Source organism: Telopea speciosissima, chromosome 1 (genome assembly GCF_018873765.1).
Source record: "Telopea speciosissima isolate NSW1024214 ecotype Mountain lineage chromosome 1, Tspe_v1, whole genome shotgun sequence".
Lineage (NCBI taxonomy): Eukaryota > Viridiplantae > Streptophyta > Magnoliopsida > Proteales > Proteaceae > Telopea > Telopea speciosissima.
In genome coordinates, this window is record NC_057916.1 from 82925258 (window position 1) to 82946489 (window position 21232).

General features: G+C 38.7%; 2 protein-coding genes across 2 annotated transcripts; one reads left to right on the forward strand and one right to left on the reverse strand.

The window, feature by feature from the left end:
• Positions 1-3068: 3068 nt before the first annotated feature.
• LOC122643242 (probable receptor-like protein kinase At5g24010) lies at positions 3069-4938 on the forward strand. Its single transcript, XM_043836886.1, has one exon. The coding sequence runs from the start codon at positions 3087-3089 to the stop codon at positions 4515-4517; it is 1431 nt and encodes a 476-aa protein (XP_043692821.1). The 5' UTR covers positions 3069-3086; the 3' UTR covers positions 4518-4938.
• Positions 4939-11192: 6254 nt separating this feature from the next.
• LOC122671473 (probable receptor-like protein kinase At5g24010) lies at positions 11193-14162 on the reverse strand. Its single transcript, XM_043868707.1, has one exon. The coding sequence runs from the start codon at positions 14025-14027 to the stop codon at positions 11499-11501; it is 2529 nt and encodes an 842-aa protein (XP_043724642.1). The 5' UTR covers positions 14028-14162; the 3' UTR covers positions 11193-11498.
• Positions 14163-21232: the final 7070 nt, after the last annotated feature.

The window sequence follows — 21232 nt, forward strand, 5'->3', positions numbered from 1 at the left end:
TGTTCTTTTCCCCATAACATTAATGTTTTTGAGGATAAAAATGACTAGGTCCAATGGTTACTCAAATTCCAGAGTAGACTTACCAAAAGAAAATAATAATAATAATAATAAATAAATAAATAAATATATATATATATATATATTTCCACAGAATTGGCTTGGTCTAAGATTATATATATATTTCCATAGAGTGGGCTTGGTCTAAGATTAGGGCCTGATATCTGAAGAATGGTCTTAAATCTGGGCTTATGCTAAAGCCCAGCATGAGTCTACGAGACTCAGGTCCAGTTTAACTGAACATGGACCTATTAACAAGACCTCCCTGAATCATATTTCATATAAGGGTCATACGGGATGGTTCTAGGTAATCGGTACGGTTCTTTACCGGTTCCAATGCCAATGGGGCCAATCCTAGAACTGTCTCACATACTAAATGGTTCCAAAATTAGAATATGATCCTGTTTAATAATGGGACAATCTAGTTCTAGTTCCTTAGCGGCAAGGTTATAGGTATTAGTATTGGTGGCTATTTCTTTCGGCACTGATACTAATACGATACCAATACAGATTGGGCCATAATGGGTCCAAATCGAGCGAAAATTCAAGAAGCATTCACTTGTTGGTTGATAGTCCCAATTCATATCGATATCATATTAATATTGGTTACTGATGATACCAATACGTCTGGCCCAATACAATACCGATACCGTGATCCATGTTTTATGGTTGTGGGCATTCAAAGACTTGAACACTATATTCTTCTACAATGTCCTTTCGCTCGGGCAGTTTGGTTTGGCAGTCCTTGACTTTTACTATAATACATCAAGTAGAAGTTCCGCCTTTCCATCATTTAGATTAAATTCTAGGACTCAATATAGACTGGCTTAAAATCTGAAAACAGAGAGGTTATGGGGCTAATTTCTTTCATTCTGTGCTTTTCTGCTGCTCATTTAGAGTATACCTTGGCTATTGTTATGAGGAACCCTGCTTCTCCCACTCAAGGAATTAACCTAATTCCCCCCCCCCCCTCTTTCTTTACAAGCCCACTTTAAAATCAATTGTGATGCTTCCCAACCCAATGAGGAACCGAATGGAGGTTTGGGATTCATAATCCGGCATCATTTGGGGTCCTGCAGGTTGGCAGTCTCAGAGCCAGCAGAGTTTAGCAAGATCATTATGGGGGAAGCTCTAGTTGTGCGTTCAACAATTCTCTCTGCTATCTCAGACATGGTTTTAGTGCATGGTATTGGATCGGTATCAGCACGGATTGGTCGTATCGGTCAAATTTGTGCCTGATTATCCTTTAAAAATAGGATTTTGGATCATTTTATCCCTTGTCCGTATCGTGTCACTGATATGGTATCAGTACAGTATCAGGATCGATCACTTGCAAAACAGGTATATATCGCCTGATAGAGACAGTATGATACCGATACCTCAAATCATGATCTCAGAAGGTCTAGACATACTTAGAGGTGGAAATAGACAACTTGGAGCTCATCACTTTGTGAGAGAGAGAGAGACAGAGACAGAGCCAGAGACAGAGACAGAGACAGAGACAAAGACTAGTCCAAAGGATTATAAAGTACTTGGCCCATTCCTCCCCAGTCCCCACTCCTTGATTCCAAGAGCTATGTAACTTAAAAAATAACCAAATCTAAAGCAAGTATTTGGTATGTGTTGTGTCAAGAACTGTCCTGGAGCGACCTGTTCCTGCAATATGAAATTAGCAAGAGAAGGTCGGGCTGCGCCGGTGTCTCTACTCCGATGCTTAAGTCAGCACTCTTAGCAACAGATAATGATAATTGAAATCAGATGATCGTGGAAGGAATTTATCCAATTATTTATAAGCGATGAGTGAGGTAGAATCGTGCCCTATTAGGAAAGGAGAGTCTTGGGCATGGAGTGAGAGATTTTAGGAGTGATTCTAGGGATAGTGTTGATCCCTTGATTCCCTTGCGCCTTATTAGGCGCTACGTGGGCGATAATCTCGGGCCACGATAATTCGTGGCGTGTTCTCTTTAGCAGAGTGCGGTGCTCGGGTCGTCCCCCTCCTTCTACGGGGTGGTCCAAGTTCTTGGTCAGGTCGCACTCATAGGAGGGTTTGACTGGCGACCCTTCGCTATTACGATGAGGTCTGGCCTTATGCGTGCATCCTCTAAGGTTTGGTGTGCAACTAGGCCTCGCTCTTTATGGATGTGGTCGGCTCATGCTCGCCCTACATGGCCTCAGCTTGTCCTTGATACATATGTCAGTTTTTTATCGACTAACATTTTTTGACATATCAATATGCAAAATCAACCTAGAATGCATCCCAAACACAACAATGCCGCAACCTTTTTTGTCCAGGAGTGTGGCCTACGACAGCGCTTCCATGAGCAATTTCTCCTCCCCATATGAAAAGACACCTCTGTCCCTTATTTTGATGAGAGAAGAGAAAGAGATATGAGAATGCAAGCGTAGACCACACTCCCGGACAAATAACTAGTGCCACAAAAAAAAAAAATAATAATAATTTATTCACCTGGACGGTACCACAGACCGTTTTTGTAAACTTCAATCAATGAATGCTTCTTTCCACCGAGTAATCTCGCAATAACAGCTGGCAAACGCGGACAAGAAAGGTGTCGGTTGATGTTGCTCTCCGATATGATCCGTTAGGACATCTAAAGGCGTAGGATAGAGTGGGATGCAGAGGACCAGAGAATCCTCCTTCCTCACCGAGACAGCGACGCATCAATCATCAAAAAAACAAAAAAAAGAGTTCAAGGGTGGATCATGGATCTTGGATCATGGATGGATGGATTAAAGAATGGAGGGGTTGAACGCGCAAAATCCTCTCCAATTATACTTTCATGTTCCCGACCCCAAACAAATTTCCGGCCTAAAAAACACGGCAGGACGGGAAGAAATAGCCGAAGACGATGCATGAGAATTTCTTCTCCCCCAATTCCCTGGATAAATACTGTAATTAATTCGATTCTTCAATAATTTAATCTGAGAAACACAATAAAGCATCACCTCCTCGCTGAATCTTTGGCTTGTGGTTTGGTTGGTGCTGCAAACCTTGAAATTTCAGTTCTCAGATGGATTATCTTCCACAAAATTCCAAATTTTATCTTCTTCTCCTGTTTTTCTTTCTTCAATTATTATTCTCCTTCATTCTTTCCTCCGCCTTCTCTCCAGTAGACAATTATCTCATTGATTGCGGATCCAACGGTGATCTTACCGTCGACGTTGATAACCGGCAGTTCGTTGGTGACTACTCCAAGCTCGGATTGGTTTTCTTGCTTGTTACTCGAAGCATTTCTCTCGAAGATCAAAGCCCCTCTTTGGGTTCTTCCTCCCCTCTTTACCACACGGCTAGGGTTTTCACGAAACCCTCCACTTACGAGTTCGAGATCAAGCAGAAGGGCAATCATTTGGTACGTATCCATTTCCGTACTTTGTCTTCGACCAGCTTCAATCTCTCCAACGCTCTCTTCCATGTCTCCGCCAATCAATTCTTGCTTTTGAGCGACTTCACCGGCCATAGTCCGGCCGGGAACCCTATTTTGAAGGAATATCTCATCTGGGTCGATAGTGAAAAACTTGTGATTTCATTCATACCTTCCTCCGATTCTTCGCTTGCCTTTGTTAATGCCATCGAAGTTATTTCTGCACCCGGGGATCTCATTGCCGACACCGCTCGATTGGTAAAACCTCAGGGAATTGACGATTACACTGGGCTGACCAAGCAGGCGCTGGAGACTGTTTACAGGATCAATGTTGGGGGTCCTAAAGTGACCCCTTTTAATGATTCCTTGTGGAGAACTTGGACTCCTGATGTTGAGTTCTTGCATTTGAATGCCGCTTCAAAGACCGTTTACACCAGCGGCCGGATTAAATACCTCCCTGGAGGGGCAAGTCGTGAGGTTGCTCCCGACAGCGTTTATAACACTGCGCGAGTTATGAATGATGCTAATGTTCCCAAACCTAATTTTAATATTACTTGGAACTTCCCGGTGACTTCCGGCTATCGCTACCTTGTTCGGATGCATTTCTGTGACATTGCCAGTATGTCCCTTAATCTGCTTTACTTTGATGTCTACATCAATGGGTATTTGGCATACAAAGATTTGGATCTCTCAGAGCTTACAGGCCAAGTGCTCGCCGCTCCTTACTACGTGGATTTCGTTGTGGACACAGCTAATTCGCAGTCTTTAAGCATTAGCATAGGCCCTTCGAGTTTGAGCAATCCCTCTAGAGTCAATGCAATTCTGAATGGGGTGGAGATCATGAAGTTGAACAATTCTATGGGTAGTCTGGATGGAGAGCTCTCTTTGGGTCCTATTATGCAGAGTTTACCTAGAGAAAAAACCAGTGGTTTTATGCCTTCAGTCATTGGGATAAGCTTGATGATTGCTATTGCTGGTGTTGTGTACAGGAGAAGGACTGAGGTCAGAGACTATGTGGCATGGTCACCTTTGCCTGTGGATGCTTCAGAACGCAATTCAAATTCAAATTATAGATGCTAACTGTTTCCAAGCAATTTAAATCCTTCTAAATGATTGGTGATTGTTTTCTTGGTATGTAACAATGTATCTTACTTGGGGCATTTGTAGCAATGATGCTAGTTTCTCCATGACATGGTATGTTAGAATCGTCCAGATGAGTTTGTAACTGCATGTAGAGTATTACTTTTAGAGTTCAATCCGAAAATTGTATCAGCTTTTGGTTGATGTGGTTTGTATTCCATGAGTGGTCCTGTTTGAGAGTGTAATGCTGCATATTAAGTCAGTTATTCATAAAATCTATACCCAGTCAAATCACTTGGAAGTGGAAATATAAGTCAAATGGATTGTCCTTTCTATATTGCTATGAACACTTTACCTCAGATTTGATAACATCCAATTGTGATGCTCCTTTCCTCTTTCTCCCACATCAAGCCTTGTATAAGAACAAAGTGCTCTTGTTCTCTAATTCTGTTTTGGAAATTGTGTAGATTGGACATGAATTGATGGCAGAACTTACTTCTTCTTAAGCTGTCATATGCCATATTATTTGTATGTTGCTTATACATGGTGGCTGCATTGCTAGACAAAGGATTGTGGTCTCATTGTGTAGTTAAATGAATATTGAAGATTGATCATCTTGCGATAGCTAGGTTTGCATTTCATAGATTGGCGTCAGAATTGATACATCTAGCAGTTCCATTGATGGTGGCTAGACTGCAAGGTTACTCAATTCACCAAGGCAAGGTGGTGGACCACAGAACAGCCAATGTACATAGTTGTTGAATCTGCTAGACAGAAAGCCCTTCAAAATTTTGATTGGGTATACCTTCAAACTATGCAATGATTTAATGTAGGTGTTTAGTGTGCTTTGCAGGGTGTATTTAACTTAGCAGACCCTGATATATATTTTTTTTTGGGTGAATGCAGACCCTGATATTACTATTGTGGTAGCAAGCATTTTGCTTTGTTTTGCTCTTATTGCCTCTACATCTTGTTTTCTAGGTTATTAATTATTTCTGTACTGTTCTCCTTTGTGAGTTTGCCGAAGGATGTGATTGATTATAACAATTGAGCAGGGATCGTAACTGAAATTTTTTGGACCCAGCTTTGTTCGGTTTTGGGTTCTGATTTGAGGCTTCCTTATCTGAAACCAAACTGAATCCCATCGCTGTATGTGTGCAGGTTTTTGGTCCACTACATCGATGTGATAATTCGAGTAACTTGTAGAATTCCTAGTAATTGAAACCCTAATTAATGGTTATTATTGTTTTTATTTGTACATTATCAAATTATCATGCTTGTTTTGCCCTAATTAGGAAGTATTTTTTGCATGACCCAATTGCTAGCAATAACAGACTAACAGTCCATTGTCTACTGATAAACAATTCTTGGAATTCAAATCTGATTTCCTCCATTTTCACTTGTTCCATTCATCCATTGCATCTGCCATCCTCAATATTAAACTGTGTTCTTTGACCATCATGATGAATAGTTCACATCCCTCTGCAAATCAAGGAGATTTTCTGCAAAATTAGTTGCAACATTTTTGTCTACAGAATTTTCCATTTACCACTCAAGCTCTACCTCAAATAAGCTATGGTCTTTGCTGTGGAGTCTCAATGTGCGCCAAAAATTTAAGATGCTTACATGGAGAGCCTAAAAAGATGTTCTACCAACTAGAACCTTACTGGGACAATTCCTCCCAATTCCATCTACCTATCCCTTATGTTCTTAGTTGCAATCCATTAGAAAAGCCAGATAAGAAACACCTCCTTATAATCATGTTAATCACCATGAACTTTATCTGGCAAGCAAGAAATTTTTTTTTTCTTTTCACATCAGAAACAATTCAGCTCATGCACATCATGTCATCATCCAAAGATGGGAAAAAGATACTGTGTTCGACCACTCAAATTCCCAACAGTTCCTACACTAAACCCAACTCCCACTGAACTCTTCCACTTTCCCAATAGTTATCATCATAGTTGAAACTTTCCACCTGGGGATACTAAAGAAGCAGGATGGGCATCAGTCATAGTATATCAAGGAAGGGTTATATATGCTATTGTGGATCATGGTTTTGGAGTAAGTTCAAGATGATAGAGGCACGAGGAATCAAGTAAGGAATCAACCGAAGCCTTGCACTTCGCAACTGACGCTATAGAAATCTGGACAAACTCACAGTACCTGGTGAATTGGATGAGCTTCAAAGAAATTTCCATTGGCCATGGTAAGTATATGCTACCCTGTTTGACATTGAAATGTCATGTAATATTTTTGTGTCGCTCTCTTCCTCGCATTCCTTGTGTCTATCTTTTCTGAAAGACGGGTCTTCCTAGCAAGTAATAAACCTTGCTAGTTAGTCATCTTTATTACAAAAATAGTTTGGCTCTCTTTTTTCGGTCATTCAGATACAAAAATCTGTGAATACGACGAAATATGCAACCTGCGTTTTAAAGCATTAACTTCAGGAAAATGAGTATGGAATCAGTCTTCCCTGCTTACAGCCTTGCAGTGAAGGCAAGACAGGAAAAACAATCTAGAAGTGTTACTTTTGATACTTAATTTTAATTTTTTGCTTTTATTTACAATAAGTAAAAAATAAAAAAGGGCTCGTAGCTGCATCATTGTATGGCCTGTGGATCATAGTTAGTAAGTTCGGGTACGGCAATAGTATGGGAACGGATATGTAAGTCAATTAATTGGCATTACGGTAATAGGATGGTTTCAAAAGTCGGCGCAATAAACCCATACAGCAATGATACGGCACGTGTTTAATATGGTTGCTCTGTAAAAGTACGGGAGCAAAAATATGGGTTTATCCTAATAAATATCATGGAGCAAATTGATATTTTTGCAATTAAATTTTAATCTCTCATGCTTTCATGAACACTTAAAACCATATCATGGAGCAAATTGATATTTTTGCAATTAAATTTTAATCTCTCATGCTTTCATGAACACTTAAAACCAATATGGCTTTCCAATTTGAAATCAATTCTCATGAACACTTAAAACCAATATGGCTTTTCAATTTGAAATCAATTCTCATGAACACTTGAAACCAATGTGACTACCAAAACTATTAAACAGTTGCACCACCTAAACATTTATAATCAATAAAATTAGAAGATATTAACATAGAATTTTATTACACTAATAAAATAAAAAAACATACCAATTTGGATAGAGAAAATGACAACCTAATCAAAATACAACATAGAAAGCATGCATAGCCTCGTCAAATCTAAAATAAAAAATGAGAATAACTATCCATAGAGTTTTTTTTTTGGATGAATAAAAATTATATTGCAAAGAATGGAGATAAACAGGCCCGAAGGCAAGAGAAAAAAGAAAAGAAAAACAAACAGGCCAAGAGCTAATCTGACTACAAAATGAAAATAGGAAGACCCCAGGAAACAACAATGAGCTTGTTCCTAGGGTAATCCTTTACAATAGCAAGGGGAATCGCACTAATTTTAGAGGAGACATCAAAGGAGATGACATTCCAAATCTTTTCTAGAGAACGGGAGTTGGATGTCTGTCTTCTAAGATTTATCTCCAGCCAAACGTGAGAGATAGCGGCACAAAAGGCAAGCTTGCCAATAGAATCGCAACTCCATAGAGTTTGATTAAGGGAAGACGAAAAATAGGGACGAATTCAATTAACCCCCTCCCCCCTCCCCCCCCACCCCCCAAAAAAAAAATCCATCTCCCAAAAGAAACAAAATTCAGTGATTCTTCCAAGTATTTCAGCTTTGATGAATCTAACTTCCAGACTAACATAAACCCCAAACAGAGAATCGAGAAAATATCAATTGAAGAAAAAGCAACGAAGCAATTACCCTGCAGCATGAATCGAAAACAACTAACACAAATAAAAAAAAAAATTCCCTAGTTCGTGAAGAATTGCAAATCTATATAAATCTTATCAACACAAACACACACACAAAGAGAGAGAGAGAGAGAGACCTGGATTTGATGGATAGGAACTAAAAGGAATACGGGGTTTTGGCGGCAACATGCTATTGGGTGGTGGTCCCGCTTATGGGGTCAAATCAATACGTTCTAAGAAGAAATATTTGAATATCAATCTCATCAATATCATCGATCTCATAAGTATCATACCAAATCCCATCAATCGAATTGAGGTTGATGAAAGAACCAAAGTGATCACCGACTTGGGGGTTTTAGGTTTGATAGAATGAGAGTCTTTGAGTTTCAGGTTTGGGGGTTTTCTCCCCGGCTTTTGGGTTTTTAGGTTTTAGGTTTTATTGTTTTAGTTTTTTTATTTTGTTTAACTAGAACTCATAAATATGTATTAATAGGCGATTAATATGGCAATTAATACGGTGTTCATTTAGAGTTGCGTATAAAATTATACTACCTGATAGAATACGGTAAGAGTCAAATTACTGATTCATACGGTCGGATACAACAATTAATACGCGAACTTACTATATTGTGGATATGAAAAATGGCTCTTAGCAGGGGTGGACCAACCCAGTTCAACTCCGAAGTTCGAACCTAATTGTGTCGGGTTTGGGTGTAACTTGGATTATGTGAGCTAAGCCTCTGACAATTTAATTCTTAGACTGGTTTAGGTTGGCCCTCCGTTGATTCCCATCTGGTCCAGTTGCAAACTATAGACTGATACTCATTTTATTTTATTTTGGCACGTGAAGCCCCGTAAGCTGGGAATTTTAAGGACAAAAAAATCCTCTGCAGTGCCTTAATCTGGTGGTGCACTGTAGTGCGGGCCTGAGAGCTCAACACTTGAAAGTTGCGACATCCAATGGTGCCGAACTCTAGAATAAAAAAAAACGACAAGCATCAAGCTCACACCGTTGGATGAAGGTTCTTCCATATGTCGCACTGCAGGCCTGAGAGCCGTAATTTGGCGGTGCACTCCAGAAAGTAGGTCTTCGACTAACCCAAGTGGCCAAGTGAGGGAAGAGCAAAAACATTTTCATTTGTACTTGCAAAATAGAAAGAGAAAACTTCAAGAGACCCGGCGGAATTAATGATTCATCTAATAGACAACATTTGATAAGAACTTTGACAATCGGAATGAAAGATGACCCGATGGTGCCCATCTGCTATAGTTACCAACGCTTCCCCCACAATAGTAGAGCTAGCAAAAACATGGTCAGTAGTCACCATATAGCAGCCTTAAGCCCCAAAAGAATAGGAATAGCCAACGGTTCCCCACATTTTAAAAGTGCTGTGAAAGACACAAGAGGACCTCTTCTTTTTCAAATTTGGTTGCTCTAGGCCGAGTTGAATTTCACTCTTTTTATTTGTTCTGTTTTTGTTTCCTCTTACAATTTGACTTTCACTCCTAATCTGATCTGAATTTATAGTCTAGGTCAAGTCTTCTGATTTAAGTCATCCTTTTAACTCCTCTGTTCTTAGACCTGGTTGAGTTTGGGATATTTGAAACTAAACATATATATTAAGCCTTCCTTTTTGGTCTTCTATTGATTTCATTATTAAAAGCTTAGGGCTTATAGAAACCAAATGAAAATGAAATGAGACGAAGGTTGAATTTTTCCTCCTCCTTTTAAGTCATCTAAAGTGCATATTTTTCCAAACAACTTAACAACCCATTAAAAGAAAATCTAGCTTTTATTAACATTTTCAAATCATGAAATCCATGAATATGACTATACTTGACAGCCTTGAACTCTGTAAACAAAATGTCTAGATTACAAGCATATCTTAACTGTGTTTTCAAAGCTTGAATAAATTCTTATTGAACTGTTCAAAGCTCTTAATAGTATATATACCACCTATCCACATCCATCCTAAATCTATTCCTTACTCTGGACCTCTAGGTAGAGCCAAACCCAAGTCCACGATTTACGGAAATAATAGATTGGAAGTGGAAGATCTCAAGAAACTAGATTTGTTCACTAGTGAGGCTTGTTATTGTCCTTTAAGTACTAAGGAGGACACTGGTTGATATTGGATTTTTCTTTTATAGGCTATGCCAAGTGCAAGCAACATATTCACCCTACACCAAGGTGGTGTTTGGTATGAATTCTCGAAATAGAATCTGGGTCTAGAACGCAATCTGAAATCCGATACTTCTCTGTTTTCTGGCTTCAGAATGTGTTCTAGACCAAGAATCTATTCTGAGAATGGATACCAAATACAACCCATGTTTGCTGCCCTCAAAGGTCTAAGTTAACACATTGACATAGAACAAGAAGCTGATACCATTTAATTCAATAGTAGGATCTCTACCTGAATTCTAAGGATACAGAAGAAGTCATAGAACCAAGTGAAATCTCCGTACTCTTTTATTATCCAGAATACAAAGACAGATACACATGGAACTCACATTTCAACAACTATAAGAGTGAATCATACCAGCAATCTCCTTCAAACTCACTCTTCAGAGAGCAAAGTTTTAACAGAAATATTCTTCAGACCATGCAAGAGACATCTCATGTATTCATACGTTTGCAGTAGATTCATACTACTGAAATGACAATAATTAATTTTGTACTAGTTTCTTGCAAGTGCAATCAATCCGTTAGATAGAGAGAGAGAGAGAGAGAGAGAGAGAGAGAGAGAGAGGACTCCACATCCTTACTGTACGTTCAACCCAAATAATGCACATGAATGTACAATTACAGAGTTCACTCGTATTTAGAAGCTTGGCCACTTTGTTATTCTAGACTATATTTAGGAAGCAAAAAATATATCTTAAAGCTTGTATAGTACAGAACTAAATGGAGAATTAAGTAAATAAACATGGGATTACTTTCAGTACCCATTATAGATTGATGAGAATAGGTGAAGGAGCAACTCCAAAAACATGGCTTGCATACCTACCTGTCCCTGAGAACTCCCAAGACTAGGAAGAGGAAGTCCTTTATCTACAAATGGATTATGTTCATGTATTGTGGGAATGTTCATAGTGATCTGAGTCTATATAAACATAAACCGTGGCTGATCATCTATCTGTATCAAATACCATAAACCCTGAAGCTTCTATCTACCTTCATTGGTCAACAACTGTGAAAATACTTGAGTTGTAGTTAGTTCAGAACTCCCACCACTGTTTTCTTCAACCCTTGTGCTACTAGACGGTGCACAATGTGGAACAACAGTAGGCAATGGAAGCTCAGATCTACTATCCATGCTATCGCCATGAGGCTCTGTGTTCACTGCAGTCTGTTGAAGCTGTAGTGCATGTTCCAAGTTCCACAGCACATCACCCATTGTAGGCCTATCAACACCATAATCAGCCAAGCATTTTGCAGCCGTCTCTCCAAATTTCTTGAGAGATTTGGGATTGATTTTACTGACGAGATGTGGATCGATGATCTGCTCAAGTAGCCCTTTCTTCTGCCATTGCATTCCCCATTCAGCTAAGTTCACTTGCTCCCTTGAAAGCAAAGGATCAATGGCAGGTTTGGCACAGAGCACTTCCAGAAGAACAACACCAAATGAATAAACATCTGATTTGTCTGTGAGCTGTTGCCGCCTGAAATACTCAGGATCCAGATACCCGAAACTGCCTTTAACACCAGTGCTTACATGAGTCTGGTCGAGACAAGGGCCAGATTTTGAAAGCCCAAAATCTGCAACTTTGGCCACATAATTCTCATCAAGCAAGATATTGGTGGATTTCACATCTCGATGGATAATTCCCTGTGCTGAACCAGTGTGAAGATAGTGAAGCCCTCTGGCAGAACCAATGCATATCTCAAGTCTCTGCTTCCATGACAATGGTGGCAACCCTGAACCATACAAGTGTTTTTTCAATGGCCCTCTCTCCATATACTCGTATACCAGTATCATCTCAGACTGTTCTTCGCAGTACCCAACAAGGGAGACAAGGTGTAGATGGCGAATCTTCGACAAGACAGTGATCTCTGTATGGAATTCAGGGAGTCCTTGCCTGGAACCCGGCACACCACGCTTCACTGCAACTTTTGTGTTGTCTTTAAGCACCCCTTTGTAGACCAAACCAAATCCACCAGAACCGATGATCAGATTCTTGTCGAAATCGTTGGTGGCAAACTGTATCTCTGCAAAAGAAATCTTCAAGACATGGTTCATACTGAGGCCACAGGAACGGGATACACTGTTTGTTCCTTCAGAGACCCTTCGGTGGGAACTCACTCCATCTCTACTCATGGGTGACCAGGAGACACTTCTCTTCCTCTTCCTCTTCCTGCGCTTAAGTCTCAGAACAGCGAGCATCAAGATGCAACCACATACAAGAGCAAAGCCTCCAAGCACTGAACCCACCAGAATTGCGACATGTTTGTTCTTTGATCCTCTATGAGAAATTGAACCCCCACCATCGATCATCTTCAAGATCTCTACCCCGTTCAGAATAGCGTTTATTTGTGAAGGAGTACTGAGATCAGAAGGGCCAACACTTATCCGCATAACGCCGTTTGAATTTCCTGCATCTGTTACAAAATCGATGTAGAAAGGGGCCGCAAGCATGTGAGTTGTAAGAACAGAAAGGTCGAGATCTGTGTAAGCCGAGTAGTCGTTAATGTATACATCGAAGTAGAGCAGATTAAGAGCAACACTAACGATATCGCAGAAATGCATTCGAACCAGGTACCTTCCTCCGCCGGAGCTCAGAGGGAAATCCCATGTTATGTTGAACTTCACCATACTAGGAGACATGCTCTTATTCATCTCTTGGGCGGTCATGTAAACATTATCGGGAGCGATTTCTCTGCTAGCTCCTCCACTCTGGTAGTTCGGGGGGCGACTACGAGAAACAGCCTTCGCGGCGGACTTCAAGACCAGAAATTCCTCGTCAGGGAGCCAAGTCCTCCATAGAGTGTCTTTCAAAGGCGTGATTTTGAGACCACCGACATTGATTCTGTGAACAGTCTCCAAGATCCGCAAGGGCAACCCTCTGTAATCCTCGATTCCAGCTTCACCAACAAACCGGGCTCCCACATCAAGGATAAAATCAGGAGGAGCAGAGAAGACCTCAATTGCGTTAACGAACGCGAAGCCCCATTCGTCCACCGGAGCAAACGAGATTTCGAGCTTTTCCTTGTCCACCATTAAAATGTACTCCTTGAGGATAGGTGAAGAAGTATGATTGCTGTCTCGGAAGCTAAAATCAATCGAAAAGGGGGACCCAGGAATCGAGACATGGAAAAGAGCTGACCTAAGATCGTAACCCTGAGAAGAGAAGGGGAAGAAATGGAGACGTACGAGGTGGGTGCCATTCTTCTTGATTTCGAACTCATAGCTGGAGATACTTGAGAAAACTCTAGCTGTTTGGTACAAGGATGATGATCCAGGAGATGGGTTTGGGTCTGTGAGAGCAACCGTTCGACCTGCCGAGAGGAAGATCGAATCGTGGTGGGTTGAGTCGCCGACGAAGACTCTGTTGTCGATGGTGGTGTTGGCGTTGGATCCGCAGTCGATGAGGTAATTGTCAGAAGGAGTAAAAGCCAGTGAAGGAAGATGAACGTATGTGAATTGGAGAAAGAAGAGAAGAGTAAGGGAGAGAATTCGAAGCTTTTCCTTGTCCATTAATGGAGATTACGTCTGTTTCTTCTGCCGAGTCGTTGAAAAGGCTAAAGCTGTGGAAATGGAATGCATCCTAGGAGATGTTGTGACGAAATGTGAAGACTAAAGAAGGAAAATGACTAGTAAAAGTCATACTGAGATTGACTTTCTATTGTTTTGTCAGTGAGAGAAAGTATAGATTTGGAGATAAGAATCTAACAACACACAGCCATAGATCAATCATTGCCTGTTCTTCATTTAAATTTAGTTAATTAATTAAGAATTAACAGAGAGAACATTGGATTTTCTTTTTCTGGAAGAAAGTTATCACTAATTTAGAGAAAAAATGTTAATGGCAGTGGTGGGTGGAAGTTGAGATAAGAAGCACTAGCAGAAAAAAAAAGGACAAATGAGGGCTGTAAGCCTGTAACCCACTTTGCTAGTTTGGTAGTGAAAGTGGCAAATAACTCTCCAAATTCTCAAAGGCACCCGTTTTTTGACTTTTTTGTTTTTCTTTTGAATCCACAGAACAGGGTTCTTGAGTAGTTATGTCCATCAATCCTCTTGAGGTATCCTTATCCTCCCTCTCTAGAAATTGTTTACTGTGATCGAATGAAACCATTTAAATTGAAATCAATAAGCGGTTTTTTTGTGAATAACTGTCTAGAGCAGTAGATAGAAAGTGTGGAGCTTAAAAGCCCACCCTACCAGGAGGCTTGAAGATCCCATCTTTCCTCCCTCCCCTTAGAATAAGTACCTATACTCAAAGTAAAGCTTTCAACTATTCCGATTTAGTTTTGAACCGATAAACAGTTAATTTTGAACGTTTTAAACCAATTAAAGAACTAGTATGCTATTGAACCGATTATATATATAGTAAACTGATTGCGTAACTATCTTGTTTTTATTTTTATTTGATGTACTTTTCTTCCATCTGTGTTATGGAACACGAACATACATTGCAATTTCAAGGAATAGAATGTTCCACTTCAAAGTCTTGAGCCATGAAAATGAATACATTTCTAGAAAAACAATAAAAAATGCTGATGTTTCACTAAAATAAAATGTTAATGTTTTATTTCCCAAAAGTACTAGGTAAAATGTTCATACTTATCAAATGTCGAATTCGATCAGCGTTATAGATACAAAATCCTCTCATATGTTTGATGAGAAAAAAAAATCCCTTCAAAAAACCACTCTTTTTTATCTGAAATTTTACATGTGAACATGGGACCTTAGGGTCTATCTGTCCACAAAACTTTGGCCCCATCGGATTTGCCAATACAAAATATTTGGACCACTAATATAACAACCCAGCCATAAGGTTAATACCGAATCCAAGTTTCCTCTTAATCAAATCAACATTATGGCATCAGATAACAATAGACCCTAGATACTGTCTTGTTACATTCTTACAACTATCATAAATCATCCACACTATAAACTTTCAATCTTAAAATGCCTCACTTGTTTCTACACCTTTGTTCTCCAATAATTCTTAATATCATTGTCATTTCTTCCTTGTTTAATGTTGTACAATCTTAGACCACTTAGAATTGTCAAATAAATAAACAAAATAGGGTAGAAGATGAAACTTTGTTTAGATCTTCTTTTTTTTTTTGGGCAAATGAACTTTGTTTAAGTCACCATAATTGAAAAAGAGAGGCAAGAGATCCACAGTTTCTAGTGAAGTAGCTAATGGAGACACTACCTAAATGTTGATCAAATCATAGGAAATTATTGATGATTCAATAAGCACCAACTACCCAATTTAGAATGGAGTTAAAGAATCACAAGCTGTCCTTCCAAGGATTTTCCCACTTGAAGTCCGGTTTCAAATAATTAAGCTATCTTAGTCTGCAACTCTTGCTAGTTCTCTTCAATCCTATAAAAATAAAAGAGAGAAAAAAATACACCAAACATTAAGTGAGAAAATATTTAAAGATTTATATTATGAATAATCACCATAATGAAATGGTATAAATGAATTTTGTTTACCTGAATCTACCTAAGATATTCAAATAACCTTCACCAAGATTAGCACTGTAATAGATCAAAGAGTGTCTTTTCCAAGGGTCTATTGCACTCTTCTTAGCTCAACATCTTCTTCGCTATAACAGTATGTACTCTTAGAAGGAGGCATAAATACTTGCATTTGACAGGCCTGCAACCTTGCTTTCCTTATGATTACTGATAATAATATATATATAAAAAAAAAGATTAGCTTCAAACACGGTAACAAGTAAAAAGATAACTAGAGACACAGAAGATGAACTCATTTTGCAAGGACTTTATATTACAATTCATTAATAGATGTTGTTGAATCATTGAATCTGATCAGCAATAAATCCTCAAACCTCCATGATCTCCATGCAACATAATTCTCACAAATTAGCATCTTTTCCATAAACCAATAAGTGCCTCAAGAATTGATAAGATCCAACACAAATGAAGTAAGAATACACAAATCAAACAACATTTATCCGTACTTGTTGTCAATCTGTTTTTAAAACAGAGAGATAGGAAGTGCATTTAAACAGTACACAATGACTGAATAGTGAGTAGAACAAATAAGCAAACCAACTCACATTTCAACCTTAACCCCCATCCTCCACCCCCACACCCCCCCCCCCCCCAAAAAAAAACAATCACATTCAACAAATGAATATAATAAAAAAAATAAAATAAAATAACTAAACCAAAAGGAACTTCAAAGTTTTGTAGAGCAACAAACCTAGATAATGGGAAACCCCAAAACCCAAAGCTGCTTATAACTGAATGGCTACCAACTAATAGCCTACGAATTGTGACACACAGAAGCAGTAGAAATAAAACCCCAAGCAACAGAGATGATCACAAGGAGTAGAAACAGAAGTGAAATTCTCAAATGGTGGCAGAAACTGGGTTTTATTTGTTTTGTTACGAAGTTGGGACCTTTCAGAGCTAGGCTTTGGAGATGAGATGGAAAGCTAATTGGACAAATGGAAGGAGAGGAAAGTACAGATCTGAGAGAGAAAATTTGTTTTGGTTTTGAAAAATTTAGTACATGTAGTTAAGAGGAATTTGTTGTTGATATGTCTTATACATGCCACATTAGTTCATCAAGTAAGAGTGAGACTTGGTATATGAGTGAAAACACCATATATCAAATTATGTCACAATATCACATACAACCAGGGATATATGGCAGGCATTACGTACCATACTCATCAATCGGAGCATCATATTCATAGACTCGTGGTGATAAGGGTCCACCAGTAATTCGACCAAAGTTGGTCCCACCATGATACTGTGCAAGAGAAAGGAACACACAACACAATTTCAAATTAATTAAACACAAAAAACCTTGAAGATAAATGCTAAGGTAATATAAATTTTCAATACAAGGACAGTACCTACCATTTAGTAATTTTGGATAGTTCTACCTTGCTGCAAAAAGTGTGCCACAGCAAATGCAAGGCCTTCCACTGGTCTATAGGGCCCAACACCACCGAAAAAAAGAAACCTAGCAGGGTTCCACACAATTGGAAAGGTTACTAGTGGGACTTGCGAAATTTCAAGGAAGAACTGAAGAATGGCATGCAAAAAAGAAGCTAACAACTTTATTTTATGAGTTGACTACTCGAGCAAACAACTTACAAACCACGCCAATTTCAATTTTCAGTCCCCATGCATCTTGGGCTTCTCGTCGGAGTTTGGTGTGAAATGATCACAGCAATTAAAACCCATTGGAGGTGTTGGTCTATCAGATTCTATAGAATTGTTAACATAAGTGGGGAAGTGATGGGGGCTTGTAAGTGTGTAATGTAAAGGGTGTGTAACAGGAACTACAACCTGGTTTGTTAATTCAGATATTAACGCTTGTTCTGGAAAATAAATTTCAGATGAAAAATTGAAGAATGAAAATGCAACTCATTATTGGGTCAAGAGCATCCACCTCCTGACACATCACCTGGGGGACCCCGTGTCTAAAGACATAGCCATGGCTGCTGTGCAACTGATATAGGATTTGGCAGCAAAAACCCCAATATATATCTAAAGATGTTTCAATACTCATTTTCATTCTGATAGAAAACAGAATATCACATAAATGATCATAAGGGAAAGTTGTGACATGGACATGGATGAGTAGCAGCAAAAGTATCGTTTAAGGCCTGCCCACTCTACTGACTGATATCCCCCCCCCTCTTAAACTAAAGCAAGATGTACTGAATTCAGAGAGGAACTAAAGTTAGAAAATAAGAAATGACCTGTGACAAGATGATGCATAGAGCTTCTCCTCTTGTTTCTTCATCATATCCAAAATCTTGACGATGAACTGCTACATCTCTCACTGTGATACAACATCAACAGTGTATAAGTATTCAATAACTTACAAAAGAACAGCATTCAAAGGGGAATATTGGGAAGTGATCAAATTGATTAAGAGCCAACTAATAGAACAGTTGAGAACAACAGAATTCAAGAGATGTATAACTATACCATATTAGAGAAAAGTCAACAGAGATATGTATCAAAATACTCAATAGGTTCTTCAAAGATATTTGCAAGATATTGGATAGCAGGGTATGGGACTGTCAACACATGAGCGGAAGATATTTGAGTTCGTCTTGTTAATCGGAACAGTCAATACCCCAATATATCTTGCTTTTTTAACACAGCCAAGAAAGCAACCCATCCACAATTAATAAGGGAGTAGGATTATGATGCTTGAATTTTATTGAAGAAGATAAATGGATTTGGAAAACAAAGCGTGATATTAGAGAGGGCTACTAAACATCCAGCCCCTGCAACACAAAGCCCCAACACCCCAATCAAGAACAAACTAAAACCAAAAAAGAGAGCCATCAAAAGCTGCAGTTATATCACAGCCACCATAAACAGAAGAGAGCACCACCACTGGACCATTGACAAATAAACAGCAATCCAGCAACAACTACAACAACCATAGATCAACAAAACAAAGAGAAGATTTGAAGGAAAGAGAACTTAAATGATGTTCAAAACTACAAGTAAAAAGCCTAAAACCTAATGACCAGCTTCTGCAACTGCCTTTCATAAACTTGACGAAATCCTTTCTCCCTTCAAAGTTGTATTGAAAAGAAACCATGCTCGTATCAGTCATTAGATATAACTAATCATATGATCAGGGAAAAAAATTTAAATCAAGCACATATCATTCATTAGAAAACCAATTCTATGCAATTACCTGAACATCTTCCTAAGATATTCGAATAACCTTCACCAAGATTAGCAATGTAATAGATCAAAGAGTGTCTTTTCCAAGGGTCTATTGCACTCTTCTTAGCTCAACATCTGCTTCACTATAACTGTATATACTCTTAGATGGAGAAGGCATATATAGATACTCCCATTCAACAGACCTACAACCATGCTTTCCTTGTGATTACTGATAATAATATATTAAAAAAAAAAAAAAGTTAGCTCCAAACATGGTAACAAGTAAAAAAAATAACTGGAGACAGAGAAGAAGAACTCATTTTGCAAGGACTTTATATTACAATTGCTTAATAGATGTTGTTGAATCACTGAATCTGATCAGCAATAAATCCTAAAACCTCCATGATCTCTATCCAACATAATTCTCACAAATTAGCATCTTTTCCACAAACCCAATAAATGCCTCAAGAGATTGATAAGAAGTAAGAATAAACAAATCAAACAACCTTTATCTGCACTTGCTGTCAATCTCTTTTAAAACAGAGAGACATGAAGTGTATTTAAACAGTACACAATGACTGAGTAGTGAGTAGAACAAATAAGCAACCCAACTCACATTCAACCTTGACCCCCACCTCCCCAAAAAAATAATATCACATTTCAACAAGTGAATATAACAAAATAAAATAAAATCCAACAAACTAAACCGAAAGGACACTTAAAAGTTTTGTAGAGCTACTAAGTACTAACCTAGATAATGGGAAACCCTAAAACCCAACACTTCTTATAAATGAATGGCAACCAACTAATAGCCTAAGAATTGTGACACACAGAAGCAGTAAAAATAAAACCCCAAGCAACAGAGATGATCACAAGGAGTAGAAACACAAGTGTAGTTCTCACATGGTAGCAGAAACTGGGTTTGATTTGTTTTGTTACGAAGTTGGGACCTTTCAGAGCTAGGCTTTGGAGATGAGATGGAAATTAAGTTAATTGGACAAATGGAAGAAGAGGAAAGTGCAGAGCTGAGAGAGAAAATTTGCTATGGTTTTGTAAAATTTACTCCAAGTAGTTAAGAGGAATTTGTTGTTGACATGTCTTATAGAAGCCAAATTAGTTCATCAAGTACGAGTGAGACTTGCTATGTGAGTGAGAGCACCATAGATCAAAGACAATGTCACAGACAACCCGGGATGGCAGGCATTACGTACCATACTCATCAATCGAAGCATCATAATCATAGCTTGTGGTGAAAAGGGTCCGGCCACCAGTAGATCGACCAAAGTTGGTGCCACCATGATACTGTGCAAGAAAAAGGAACACACAACACAAATTCAAATTAACTAAGCACAAAAAACCTGCAAGATAAATGCTAAGGTGATATAAATTTTGAATAGAATGGCAGTAACATGTAGTAATTTTGAAAAGTTCCACCTTGTTGGAAAAAGCGTGCCACAGTAACTGAAAGGTCTTCCACTGGTCTATAGGGCCCATCACCAACAAAAAAAAGAAACGTTCCACACAATTCGAAAGGTTACATGTGGGACTTGGGAAATTTCAAGGAAGAACTGAAGAATGGCAAAAAAAAGCTAACAACTTTATTTTATGAGTTGTAGCAAACAACTTACAACCATACCAATTTCAATCTTCAGTCCCCATGCATCTTGGGCTCCTTGTTGGAGTTTGGTGTGAATTGATCACAGCAATTAAAACCCATTGGAGGTGTTGGTCTATCAGATTCTATAGAATTGTTAACATCAGTAGGGAAGTGATGGGGGCTTGTAAGTTTGTAATTTAAATGGTATGTAACAGGAACTAGCTACAACCTGATTTGTTAATTCAGATATTAATGATTGTTCTGGAAAAATAAATTTTAGATGAAAGATGAAGAATGAAAATGCAACTCATTATTGGGTAAAGAGCCTCTGCCTCCTAACACATCACCTAGGGAACCCCTGTATCTAAAGACATAGCCATGCATCACCTAATTTCAATGAGTATCTGCCATACTCATTTTGAATCTGATAGAAAACAGAATATCAAATCAA

What these genes read in the sequence shown, in the direction of transcription:
- LOC122643242 (XM_043836886.1), top strand. Translation starts at nt 3,087, where the DNA reads ATGGATTATCTTCCACAAAATTCCAAATTTTATCTTCTTCTCCTGTTT.
- LOC122671473 (XM_043868707.1), bottom strand. Translation starts at nt 14,027, where the DNA reads ATGGACAAGGAAAAGCTTCGAATTCTCTCCCTTACTCTTCTCTTCTTT.